Source organism: Penaeus monodon, chromosome 38 (genome assembly GCF_015228065.2).
Source record: "Penaeus monodon isolate SGIC_2016 chromosome 38, NSTDA_Pmon_1, whole genome shotgun sequence".
In the NCBI taxonomy this organism is placed as follows: Eukaryota; Metazoa; Arthropoda; class Malacostraca; order Decapoda; family Penaeidae; genus Penaeus; species Penaeus monodon.
Genome location: NC_051423.1, coordinates 18,878,536 through 18,893,535, shown reverse-complemented (window position 1 = coordinate 18,893,535; position 15,000 = coordinate 18,878,536). Strand labels below are relative to the sequence as shown.

Here is a 15,000-nt window from a genome sequence, read left to right as displayed (position 1 = left end):
GGTCTGCTATTTCGGTTATGCTAAAAATCACATTCCAACAGGGCTGGTACACTCAAGGCAGGCTTTAGAGTGCTTATTAATAATGGTATCCCTCCATATTAGTATTCTAAAAGACAAATGCTTGGACTATCGCAGGCAATAGATTAACACTGCCTGAAGCAAAAAATAAAATATAAAACAACTGCAGTATGGATCGGACAAACAACGCTCTAGGTCTGGGCTCTCCTCGCTCCCTGGTTAGCAGGTCTGGGCTAGGTCAATAGAATAATTATCCTCATCTCCAATAATAAAAATTCAACAATATGCTGATCATCCCCCAAAATGAGGAGGAGGAGAACCAGTAGAACAATGATGATTGATGATGATGATGATCAGAATAAAAAAGGGGGAGGGGGAGGGGGAGGGGGAGGGGGAGGGGGAGGGGGAGTGGGAGGGGGGGGGGGAGAAGAAAAAAGAGGATGAGGAGGAGAAGAAAAAGAAAAGGGAGGAGGAGGAGAAGAAAAAAAGGAGGAGGAGGAGAAAAAGGAGGAGGAGGAGGAGAAAAAGGAAAGGGGGAGGGGAAAAAAAGGGAAAAAGGGGGGGAAGGGGGAGGAAGAGGAGAAGAAAATAAAGCAGGAGGGGGAGGGGGAGGAGGGGGAGGAGGAGGAGGAGGAGGAGAGGAGGGGGGAGGAGGGAGGGGGGGGAGGAGGAGGGGAGGAGGAGGGGAGGAGGGGGGAGGAAAAAAGGAGGGGGAAAAAAAGGAGGAGGGGGGAGAAAAAAAGGAGGAGGAAAAAAAAAGAGAAGGGGGGGGGAGAAGGACCCCACTTTAGAGTAAAGTTTAGGGGTAACGGACCTCAGTGAAACAGTATCCCTTTTCCTTCCCTCCTCCTCTCCTCTCCCTCTACCTCTACCTCTTCTTTTTTTTTTCTTTTTCTTTTCCTCCTCCTCCCTCACTTTTTCAACCATTTACAAAAAAATGCCCTTTTTCTATCAAAAGAACAAAATGCAAAAAAAAACTTTTCTTCTCCTTTTCACTTTCCTGTATTATGCTTTTTCCTTTCAACATGCCTTCTAAGAAGAAGAAGAAGAAGAAAAAAGAAGAAAAAAAGAAGAAGAAAAGAAAAAGAAGAAAAGGGAAAAGGAAAAAAAGGAAGGGGAAAAGAAGAAGAAGAAGAAGAAAGAAGAAAAGGAAGAAGAAAAGGGAAGAAGAAAAAGAAGAAGAAAAAAGAAGAAGAAGAAGAAAGAAGAAGAAGAAGAAGAAGAAGAAAAAAGAAGAAAAAAAAAAAAAAAAATTTTTCCCCCCAAAAATTTTGTATTGTCGGGGGTTTATTACTTGAAGAAACGACGGGGGAACCAAACATTTGAAGACGTACAAAATGGCACACAAAAACTTCTCTGAGCTTGAGCTCCTTAACCCCCCCGTTATCTAAATAGTTTCTAAAAACCCGTAAAAATCGCGTCTTTTGGCTTTGCAAACACCTAGCTTTAATTTTGGCCCTAACAAAAGAAGCATTTATGGCTGTATAGAGCACTTTCCCATCAAAAATTGGGTTTTTGACTGTTTTTGCTTGAACAAAGAATATGAAGGAAAGGGGGGGGGGGGTTAGAGTTTCATTAAATACAAGTATTTTTTAAAATCCATAAAAAAAATTTAAAAAAAAAGGATGAAACCCAAATTTTTTTTCGGGGGGGGTTTTTTCACTAACCCAAATAGGAAAATTTCCCCCACCAAAAAAAAATTTTTAAAATATTTAAAGAAAATTTTTTGAAATTTTTTAAAATTACATAGAAAAAAAAAAAAAAAAAAAAAAAAAAAAAAAAAAATTTTTTTTAAAAAAAAAATTAATTTTATTATATTAATTTTTTTTAAAATAAATTTTATAAAAAATATAAAAATATAATAAAAAATAATTTAATATTAAAAAAAAATATAAATTTTTAAAAAAAATTTTAAAAAAATAAAAAAAAAAAATATTTAAAAATTTAATATTTTTAAAAATTTTTATATTTTAAAAAAAAAATGAAAAATATAAAAAAAAAAAAAAAATTTTAATTTTAAAAAAAAAAAAAAAAAAAAAAAAAAAAAAAAAAAAAAAGAAGAAAATAAAAAAAAAAAAAAATAAAAAAAAAAAAATTTAAAAAAAAAAAAAAAAAAAAAAAAAATAAAAATAAAAAAAAAAAATAAAAAAAAAAAACCAAATTTTTTTTAAATAAAATTTTTTGAAAAAAAAAAATAAAAAAAAAAAAATTTTTTTTCTTTTTTTTAAAAAAAAAATTAAAATTTTATAATTTATAAAATTTAAAAAATTTGGGAAAAAAAACGAAAAAAAAAATTTTTTAAAAATATTTTTAAAAAAAAATTTTAAAAAAAAAAATTTTTTTAAAAAAAAAGGGGAAAAAAAAAAAAAAAAAAAAAAAAAATATCAAAAAAAAAAAAAAATAAAATAAAAAATAAAAAAAAAAAAGGAAAAAAAAAAAAAATAAAAAAAAGGGGTAATAAAAAAAAAAAAAATATATATATTTTTTGTATATTAGTATCTTTTTTTAAAATATTTCTTTATATTATATTATATATATATATATATATATATTTTTTATATTATATTTATAAAAAATATATTATATTTTATACTATAAAATCTTTAATATTTTTTTTTTAAAAATATATTTATATTATTTATTTTAATATTATTTTTTTTAAATATTTTAAATATCTATATTATATATATTTTTATACATTATATATTAAAATATATTATATATTATAATATATTCTATCTTTTATATTTATTTTATAATTTAATATATACATATAATATATAATATATATTATTTAAAATTATTTTATATTTTTATATTTAAATTATTTTAATTATATCTATTTAAATATATCCATATATATATCTAATCATATATTTTTTAATTATATATATATATATATATATATATATTAAAATATTATTTCATATAATATTAGTATATCCTTTGTGTATAAATTGTTAAATATGTATATATACAATACCCTAATTATAATTTTATATTATATATTTTCTCTAATTATATATACTTTTATTCTATTCTATATTTATATTATTATATCTATTTTTATTAAAAATTTCTATTTTTAAAATATATTTTATATATATTATATATATGTATATTTGTATATTCATTTTCATACTATTTATAACCACCCATTATAATATATATATAATATTATATTATTTATAATATATTATATATAATATAATAAATACTATTATTTTTAATTTTATATTTATTCTTCCCTTTCTTTTTTTAACAGTGGGTTCATTCTGAGCCGCCGTTTTTCACAGCTGATACTTTTTGTGTTTTTCTGTTGTGGCTTTTGGGAAGGATACGTGTAGGGTCCTCAGTTCCTTCCACGGAGGGGCCCGGGTGTTCCCTTTTTTTTGGGTTTAATCATTCTCCCCCATTTTATCCGGGCTTGGGACCAGCACTGACTTGGGCTGGCTTGGCCCCCCAGTGGTAGGTGGCATCGAGGTAAGTTCCTTGCCCAAGGGACAAACGCCCGGCCGTGACGGAACCCTCAAAATCAGATTGCCGTAGTGACGTCTTGATCCGACGCTCTAACCATTGGGCCCCCGCGGGCCTTTACCATATTATATATACATATAAAAATTATATTACAAAATATTTATAAATAAAATAAAAAAAAATATTATATTTTATATATATTTATATATAAAAAATATATATATATATATATATATTATAATTATATAATTATATGTATATATATATCTATATATATAATAATTTATAATAATAATTATATATTCTAAATTTTTAAATATATATATATATATAAAATAAATTATAATTATATATATATATATATAGGATATAATATTGTTATAAAATTGAAAAAAATTTAAAAATTACATATATACTATATACATTATATATATTATAAATTTAAATAAAAAATAATAATTTTAAAAATTTTAATATTAAAAATTTTATTTTTAAAATATTTACAAAAATAAAAATAAAAAATAAATAAAATTTTTAAAAAAAAAAATATAAATTAAAATATTTTTAAAAAATTATGTAATAAAAAAATAAAAAATTAAATAAAAAAAAAATATTTATATATATATATATATAATATATATTAAAAATTTGGGGTAAATAGATTATATATATTAAATTATATAATAATAATAAATATAATATAATATATATAGCTATAATGATATTATTGATAAATATAAAATTATATTATTATATATTTATATATTATATATAATCAAAATTTAATATAACAAACAATTTTAATAATATAATATATAGAATTTTTAATAATATATATATAAATTAATATATAATACAATATATTTTATAATTATAATATTTATATATATTTTAAATTTTATATAATATTTATATTTTGGGTTTGTATGTAATATAAAATTTATAAATATTAATATATATATAATATATATATATATATATATAATTATATATGCGTAATATTTGTGTTGTGTGTGTGTGTTGTGTGTGTTTTGGGTTTGTGGGGGTTTTTGTGTGTTGTGGGGTTTTGTGGTGTGGTGTGTGTGTTGGGGTGTGTGGTTTTTATGATATAAATAGCAAAGTTTAAGCTTAACTTTCTTTGAGGTTTAAGACTCGCTTTCCAAAAAATTGTTTCCTTTCCTCTTTTATATTTATATTTTAATTATATAGGAAGTATTATTAATTTTTTTTAAAATATATATAATATATTTATTATATATTTTTTTATATATTTTATATTTTATTTAATTTATTATATATTTATATATATTATATGTTATATATATATATATATATATTATATATGTATATATATATATGAATAGTATATTTAAATACATATTATTACACACACACACACCACACACACACACAACACATACACACCACAACATATTATATATATATATATTATATTTTTATATTTATATATATAAAAATATAATATTATAATATCATTATATGTTATATATAATGTATATATATATATATATATTATATTTTTATATGTATACATTATTTGTATATATGATATGTATTATGTTATATATGTATATTGTTATAATAATATTTATCTATGAAAACATATATGTATATATATATTTTATATATATATTAATATTTATGTATATTATATATGAATATATATTTGTTTTCTTATTATATATATATTATTTTATGGAATTATGTGTTATATATATTATATATAATATATATATTGCTTATTTATGTATAGATTTTATATATATATTCTATTATTATATATCTATATTATTTCATAGATATAGAATCTATATATAATATATAAGGGGGGAATATATCCTAGTTATTAAAATATTATAGTAATATATAAATTAATTATATATATAATATATAATATCCCATATTTATATATATTAAAATTTATAATATAGACTATTATATATATATTATGTAATATATATATATATTATATATATATATTACATATATACATAAATTAAAATATATATATTATATATTAATATTTTTATATATATGTATATATGTATATTATATAGTTTTTACATTTTTCCCCTTTTTTAACACAATTATGTAAAAACTTATAATATATAAATATTTTTATATATATTTATTATATATTATATATAATAATATTTCATATTTTTCTTTATTTCTTTTTTCTATATAATTTTCTATTATATTTCATAATATTTCTTAATATTTCTTTTAAAAATATATTTTTCTATATATATATATATATTTAATTTTTATAATTATATATATATATATATAATATATATATATATATATATTTTATATTAATATATATTTATATATATTATATATAAAATATAAAATAATTATTGAGTTTTGTATAAATATATATATATAATAATTATTATATATATCTCTATATTTATTTTTATTATTATATTTAATATAATATATAATATAAATATTTATATATATTATTTTATATAATAATATAATAAAATTATATATATATATATATATATAGATTATATATATATATAATTTATAATATTGGTTTGTGTGTGTGTGTGGGGGGTTTTGTTGTGTGTGGTGTTGTGTGTGTGTGGTGGGGGTTGTGTGTTGTGTGCATGTGGTGTTTATTGATATAAATAGACAAAGTCTAGTTTAAACTTCTTGGGATTAAGACTCGCTTTCCTAAAAATATGTATGCCTTTCCTCTTATAATAAAAGCACAGTATATAAATTTTTTTTTTTACCATTAACCTTTTCCCACCAGGTGCATGAACTGGCTGCTGTAATTTTGTTTTGTAACTTTGTTTACACATAAATGGCTTCTCAAGTGCACTGTGACCAAGGAATCAATTACTAGGCCTACCAGACCTCACCGTTTATTGAATTTTCCCGGAACGTTTTTGTTTATTGCAACATCATGTTTTCAAATTATCATTTTGCATTGTCCTTAAGTTAACATGACCCTATCAACAACAATAAGATGATTAAAAATAAATTTAAAAAAATATATATATATAGGTGAGCTGGGGAGATGAGGTATATATGCTTATTAACTGATTCCTTGGTGACTAAGCTCCTATGAAGCCATCTATGGTAAAAAAAAAATTTAAAACAAACCACATAGACACTGCAGAGAGAGAAAAGAGAGGAGAGGAGGGGAGAGAGGAGAGGGGAGAGAGAGAAGGAGAGGGAAAGGGAAAAGGGGAAAGGGGAAAAGGAAGGGAAAGGGGAAAAGGGAAGAGGGGGAGGGGGAGGGAGGAGAAGGGAGGGGGGGAGGAGAAGGAAAAGGGAGAGGGAGGGAGAGGGAGAGGGAGGGAGGGAGAAGGAGAGGGAGGGAGGGGGAAGGGACGGAGGGAGGGAGGGAAGGAGAGAGAGAGAGAGAGAGAGAGAGAGAGAGAGAGAGAGAGAGAGAGAGAGAGAGAGAGAGAGAGAGAGAGAGAGAGAGAGAGAGAGAGAGAGAGACAGACAGAGAGATAAAAGCCAGTGCCAATTTGACCTCTAGTCATTTAGACCTACTCTATTTCAAACTAATTATAGGCCTAGTCCTTCTGCGGTTTAACGCATTATTTCTTCTAAAATTACGTATTCCCCTGAATCTTCACATCAAACAAAATACAAAGCAAAGAAGTATGGTAATCATCAGGACAGAAAACAGACATTTTCCCTTAGCCTTGAGTGCAGCACGATCAGAAATTTGAGCTCAAATATAGTCAGCATTCCGAAACATACATTATGCCCTGGTTCCTGAATCACCTTAGCCATCGATTCTTGTTCAATTACAATTACGCTCTCCTGGGCTTTAAAACACTTTCATAACATTAAAACTGCATAACCACGTTTAAAAATTTGCAAGGTGACCATTCTTCATTCTTCAGTGTTCATTCCCTGCCAAAAATTAGAAGGATTTGCAGCAGGATTGGGGCAGCAGGGTGATAATCGCTAGGTTGGGCCCAGTCCCCGTCAGACAAGTTTCGTGGATCCCCAGCTTAAATACATAACAATTAAATCCATTGATCCTGGTAGCACAATCATAACAGTAAATGCTATGTCCATTCCTACTTTTAGTTCATTCATTATGTATGCACATAATTGCTTAGTCACCAAAGAGTCAATTAGTTGGCATACCTGACCTCATCTGATCATATCATTCCTTGAATTTCCAGGTGAAAAAGTTGTTTTCTCTTTACTTTTATTATAATTATCATCGACATTACATTCATCAATACGTAAACGACAATACTAAGGTCATCCCCCCAAAGATATTTAAAACCTTCCCAAAAATCAAGGAAAAGGGTAAAATAGCAAGATCTGGTTGGATTTGTCACTGACTCTCTGGTGCATAATAAGCCGAAAGTGTAAAACAAAGATAACAAATTAAAATCACAGCAGACATGTATATTTGCCCTCCTGCCATCAATAGTTATAGACTATATATTTTTTATTTTTGTTCTCCCTTATAGCTTCACCCTTGCAATAGATTTCCACAATCCCTACGACTCTTTCCCAATTTATGGATTAGGGTACTTGTTTCATTTCTAGAGATTACTGATTTATAATCTGTTCTTTTGATTACATTATCTATGAACTTTTTTGGGGGGCGATTACTCTGATTTGATAATCCTGACTTAATAACAAAACATAACCAGTACTAGCAAAATTAGCTTAATCTAGGCAACTTGGTCAATTTGATTAAGTACACCGTGGGCTAGTACTAGTATTGCTCTATGGTTACTTGCTCTAAATCCATTAAAATAAATCATAATCATACACTTTCAGTGCTCTAGATTCATCAAAATATTTATATTAAAAAAATCATAAAATCACAAATCATTATGCAGAAGTATCAATGCAAAAATCTCAGCTGACTATACAGAAAGGAAAAATGTCATTCAAAACTGTCAGTCACCATGTTACTATATCATATGTAATCAGCTCAACTTGAATATCTGTTGGTCTATTCATTCCATCAAACTTATGTTCTGCTCAATAAATCATAAAATCTCAACTTATTATGACCCCCTCTTATAAACTTATCATCATCTTATACATCATGTTAATAATTATCTTATATACAGATTTTTTTTTAAACATCAGTGAACAACAAGGTTAGATCCCTCAAAAGGATGCAATCTTCATTAACAGCCTACATGTTACCAGTGCCAAATTCCATCCATCCTTTTTACCTATGTAAAATAAGCTCCTTAATACTGACATGCCAACCTGACCTTACTTGAAGGGAAATCACCTTGGGGAGTATAGGCTGACCTGACCCTGAACTGTATTCACTGGACATGTAGAAAAGGTATGAATGAGGATGAAAATCTTCACTATACCAGAGTTGTATTTGACTGGTTTTGATGATATCTTTGTCAGAAATGCATGTATTTCTGATGAAGCTATGATGCAATCGAAGCCACTCAAACACACCTCTTGCACTGTGAAAATATTCATTCTCATTCACACCCTGACCTGACCCTATGAAAGTGTGTCTTGGTTATAGTAAGATTTAGTGGCAGATGACTTAGTGCTGATTCAAACACCCTCATGGTAATGATATTCTTCACAAGGCCTATTTACTCATCTCCCATTAGATACAGACTAGATCGACTTTCAGATAAATGAGCATAAGTATTTGAAAGGGCCAACTGCTAATATTCCCTAGTGGGCACAATTAAAAAAAGAATAATTATCAAAATCCTCCCTTATCTTCTCTTTTGTTATGCCTGAAGTCTTTACAAACAGGCCTAATATGCAAGTATCCTATTTGTAAATTTAAAGTAACGAGTAAGAGTTTGTTTTGACATCAGGATATATAACAATGATGTAGCACTGCAGCCATTGGGAAGTGTTATTTTTCTTTCTCTGTACAAATATTAAATCTTCCTTCATTTTCTACATAAAATAGATATCTTCAAATATCACAATAAATTGTTTCAAGGGAGTACTGTTGGCAGGAGACAGACAGACAGACAGACAGAGAGACAGACAGACAGACAGACAGACAGACAGTCAGACAGACAGTCAGACAGGCACACACACACACACACACACACACACACACACACACACACACACACACACGCACGCACGCACGCACGCACGCACGCACGCACGCACGCACGCACGCACGCACGCACGCCACGCACGCTTACAAAAATGAAGTTTTCATCATGCATGAATTATAATGACAAATCTACATAGCAATAATTAACCCATTGCTGCTTGACACATGTACTATTGACCATAATTTTTTTTGTGTGAATTCTGTCTCCCACTCAGCTGCCAAGGAGCCAATTAGTACTTTTTCATGAATATACCCATTCATTGTGGTTCCTCGAAAAACATTTCTTCTAATGCTATTAATATCAGTGTTATTATTTTCATTATTGACATCATAATTATCCATATGTTATTAGCAATATATACTAACAGCAATAAAAAACATAAAACGATCTTTCCAATAATCAAGGAATAGGGTATACAGGCAAGAACAGAACTAATAAATGACGCCTTGGTGATCAAACAATTACAGAGCCATCTATGTAAAAAAAACACACACACACACACACACACACACACACACACACACACACACACACACACACACACACACACACACAGTGGACACAGCGTGTATTTCTCCTAACCCTGGAAAAAATAATCTTTACTCTTTAAGCTTGCCCCACACCACTCATAACTTCCGTGCGCTTAGAACACCGAGCATTTTTCCCCCCAAAGTCTCTGAAATCATATTCCCCCCTTGAGCCTCAACAACAACAAAAAATCATAATTTTGTTGTTGGAACCGACCCCAATAACGTGTAAACAGGAAAATACGAATTTCAAAAACCACTTCAGACAAACGTATATGGCAATCCAAAACTATTTACTGTTAACTGCTGCAGTAACGTAAAACAGGAAAACAGGCAAGAGCATTACGTTTCACTAACTGTTAACAAGCAGTAGGTTTCAAGTTAAACGTTACCTCTGCAAATTACCTCCTTCATGTAATGCAAGTGTGCTGACGTCACTAGCAGTTGGAAATATCACTTGAAATATTGCACTACAATCAGAATACAATTAAGAGTTACTGATATTTCTCAAATGAATATCAACAATGATGATTTGATAACATTCTGTAGCAAAGTAAGGCAAATATGCATAAAACTGATTATATCTAGCACATCTATAATTCATAAAAGATTCATAGTTACAGAATGAACATACCATATGTGTGTGTGTGTGTGTGTGTGTGTGTGTGTGTGTGTGTGTGTGTGTGTGTGTGTGTGTGAGTGTGTGAGTGTGTGAGTGTGTGAGTGTGTGAGTGTGAGTGTGAGTGTGAGTGTGAGTGTGAGTGTGAGTGTGAGTGTGAGCGTGAGTGTGAGTGTATGAATCCATGCAGTTCTGTGCTCATGGTGTCTCTGTGTAAGATGGAGTTAAGGAATAAAAAGTCCCATACGAGATGCTGACACAGCAAATGAAATGATGCTGTGGCTTCCATGCTTCATGCTCCCCCCATTGGTCAGCAAACTTCCACAACATGTATGCTAACAAGAATGAGTTTGTGGACCTCCTTGATGATTCACAAACCAAACAGTCCCAGCCCTAACTTGCCAGTACATACATAGTGGAGGTATATATCTGGCCTTTGACAGAGTGCAAAGCATGGAGGCTACAGCAATGTATGCAGTTCTATTCAGGATAATTCATTAACTGGTCCTTTTTTTTTTTAAACTAGGTCTACATGCCCTGTTAATGGTAACATTCAGGAAGCAGAAAAAAATTCAGAGTGAAGATGACAGATATAGTAAAAGCAATTAGTACATTTCTTCCTCCTTCTACAAACACAAAATATATATAAATGATTTATATGTGCTTGCTATATACTTAAAACCCATACGTTCTGCAGTGAATGGTGGCATATTTCTTTATGCTAACTATGCTCAGCAATAATTTTACATGACCTTTTCATACGGATATTTGTAATGCCTACATATATTCTCCTTCTTCTCCTTCTTAATATTTTCCCCAAATACAGGCTACTTTCCATTTTTTTTTTTTTTTTTGCAACCATTTTATTTTTTTGCAACCACAAGTTTTTTTGTTTTTTCTGCAACCATGACTTCCTTTCTTGAATCACTGAACCTTATCATCTACCTCTACCCTCGTTACAATGAGTGAGACCAACGCAGAGAACTTCCATGATGCCAGTTATGTACAGATTACCGGGCCTATACAATAAAGGTATGTCGATTGCTTGTGTGGGGACATCCCCACTTGAGGGGTTAGATTACATGCACTTCTGCCTATCTTCCATTTGTTTTGTTTAGCCTTTACAAACAAAATGACAGATTTTGTTTCATTTTTTTCATCTTCATTAACTTAATCTACCAGGCATGTGAAAGAACAGAATCTCAAAGTCACCCACGGATATTTCACAACGGCATCTACTGTCCTTGTGTAGCCTACTGAATATCCACAAAATTAGACTATGACCTTTCATATCGTTTGATATCCAACAGATGTGTACAGACACTTTGAAGGAAGGAAGGAAGGAAGGAAGGAAGGAAGGAAGGAAGGAGGGAGGGAAGGAGGGAAGGGAAGGAAGGAAGGGAGGACACAAGGAAGAAAAAAGGAAGAAAAAAGAAAGAAAAAGAAAGAAAGATAGAAAGAAAAACTCACACATATATATTCTTTTCAATCTGCATAGCTTTAATGAATGCTTCACATGTAAAATTTAACAAGGAGCATGAGATGACCAAATTATATAAGTCTAGATTCACATATTCAAGAGTTTTATGGGAAATAAAGTTTACAAAAATCATCAGGGTGTAATTACAAATGACATAACACCATAAAATACCTATTTGTGATTAAAGCACAAAAACACACACACACACACACACACACACACACACACACACACACACACACACACACACACACACATACACACAGACAAACAGACAAACAAACACACACAAACAAAAACACACACACACAAACAAACAAAAATACACACAAACAAACACACACACACACACACACACACACACACACACACACACACACACACACACACACACACACAAAAGTTACATCATCACCAGACATCAGACAAGCCATCAGACATCTTATCTTAACACTGCCTCAATCCACTCTTTCTAGTTGTTTCTCTAAGGTATTTACGAAAATGCCTCTTTGCTGCCCAGTCCCTTTATTTATATCTTAAGTATTCCTCTGTCTACTGCACTCTAGTTTAAAAGTTTAAAAGGCCTACCATAAACAAGAGATATGAAATTCTGAATTAACAATATCTTGAAAAAGTATTTTTTTCTGTTTTGTATCCTGTTTTTACTATCTTAATGTTATTGACTTATCTAAATTGGTTACTACTGTATCTCTCTGTACATGAGAGTGTATATGAATTCACACAATGAATTGGCATTTCTACATAACAAAAAGACTTTATTATCATTCAGAAATCCTTGTTTGAGGCGCTATTATTGAAACTGACATCATGTGAAAAAAAAATATGTATATCATTAAAAGCCTTGACTTCACAAGTGTTATATCAAATTATATATAATACAAGATGAATACACTGCAAGCTCATTTGCTAAAGGATATAATTATGCTACACAAAATAAAAGCAGCAGCTTTCCAACACAATAAGTGTAAATCAACTTTGTCTTTCCATCTCTTTCATATCAAGCTTTAGAACACCTAAAGAAACTTCCTGTTCATCATTAAATTCTTGCCTCAGACCATACTGCAAAACACGCATATCATACCGAAGATCTCTCTATAGCATGGAGCAAAGATATTTATGCTATAGTTTACAGCTGTGAATATGCTTATACACAACTTAGGTTTTTGCAGTCAATCTCCTCTGTTGCAGTGTAGTGCCATGATTTCAAATAAACATATAGGCAGTGTTCAGTCCTAATCTCCTTGAAATATGCTATGATCTGTGACAGAAGGGTTAACAACCAACATTTAACACAACAGCAATACAAAACAATGTCATTACCTCCATGTTCCGCACAGTGGCAAAGACCAACAAACCTCAACTGTGTATATTCAAAAAAGGAGGAGCTTGTACTGTTCTTCCTTTGACGATAAAGCACCAGAGAGGTCTAGGAGCTCTGTTTTAAACAGCCAGGACATACCATCCTTTAATCAAGATTTACACTAGCAAGATAAAATCCGAAACAGATCAAACCTAGGTTATACACCACCTCTGGTCTCTCTAATGCAAATTTCACAACTGCATTAAATATACAATGAATGAGGGCAGAGTGCAATTGCATTCATCTCCATGCAACACGGGGCTTAAAATTACAAAGATCAAGTCTCTCATTTCTATTCGCTATAATTACATGTATACTTTTAAAGTCTTCAAGTTGGTCAAATCGTTTACATCCTATGAACTGCTATTCTGTGGTTATATGTGGTTCCCATTCTTTCCAGCCTCAAACTAGATTCGCTTCATAAAACTTGGAAGCGAAGATCCAACACAGATTAAAGTTCCCAGTTCTTGGTTGCGCCTGAATGAAATCTGGCCTGGGGTGATAAGCACTTCACAATAATATATCTTCTGTGTACATACAAGCCTTGAAATATGCATACACTATGAGATAATGTAGACAATAATTTAAAACTTATCTATGTGTATTGTTCTTCATCTCTCTCCTTTCATGTTCATATTCTTATGTCATTCTGAGGAAGATCTGATATGTGTTAATTGCATGCTTTCTGTCGCATAGTAATTCAAAATCAAAAGCAGTTTTATCTGAATAGAAAAGACACTTCCTCGCAGACAAATGGACAAAAGTGAATGATGAAAAAATATATGTTTATATAAGTAAATAAATAAATAAATAAATAAATAATATATATATATATATATATATATATATATATATATATATATATATATATATATATATATATATATATATATAATCAATAAGCTTGGTATATACATATAACTATATAAACAGTTGGTATTTCTAGAGAAGGATTTCTTGATATGGATGAAGAAAAGTAAGCCCAAACCCCCCAAAAAAGAAAAGAAAAGAAAAAAAAATCTGCCATTTCCCTCCAAAAGAGTTTATGGCAACTACTCCTTAAAATAAGAAATAATCTACTGTTTTAGAGATTCAATTTCAATCAAATTTTTTAGTACAATATAGACAGAGCGGCAATTCAAGAACACAGGCCTTTCTCAGTGCTTATAGTTGATTTCCTACTGATAAACCACCTAACTGTTTTGGTTCTAGAAAAAAATCACGTTCCAGTTGCCAAACTCCCGTCAGCCTTTTCGTTACAAAACATGCACCTCCGGAGGGTTCCTGGGGTCCTACCTGAGCATTCGGTGCCGTGGGGTTCTGGGGGTTAGAGCCTGAGGCGGGGACACCCGTAGGTTTCCGGCAGCCATAGTCGTCGCCATTCTCCAGAGCTACTGCCTTCTTAC

The 15,000-nt window shown here is 29.9% G+C and overlaps 1 protein-coding gene across 1 annotated transcript in view; it reads right to left on the bottom strand.

The window, feature by feature from the left end:
* Positions 1-15,000, bottom strand: part of LOC119596811 (mitogen-activated protein kinase kinase kinase 11-like) — a 94,357-nt gene that overhangs the window by 78,455 nt on the left and 902 nt on the right. The window contains 1 exon segment of the mRNA XM_037946141.1: positions 14,891-15,000. This exon segment is cut by the window's right edge and continues 902 nt beyond it. Within this exon segment, the coding sequence (XP_037802069.1) occupies positions 14,891-15,000 (110 nt within the window).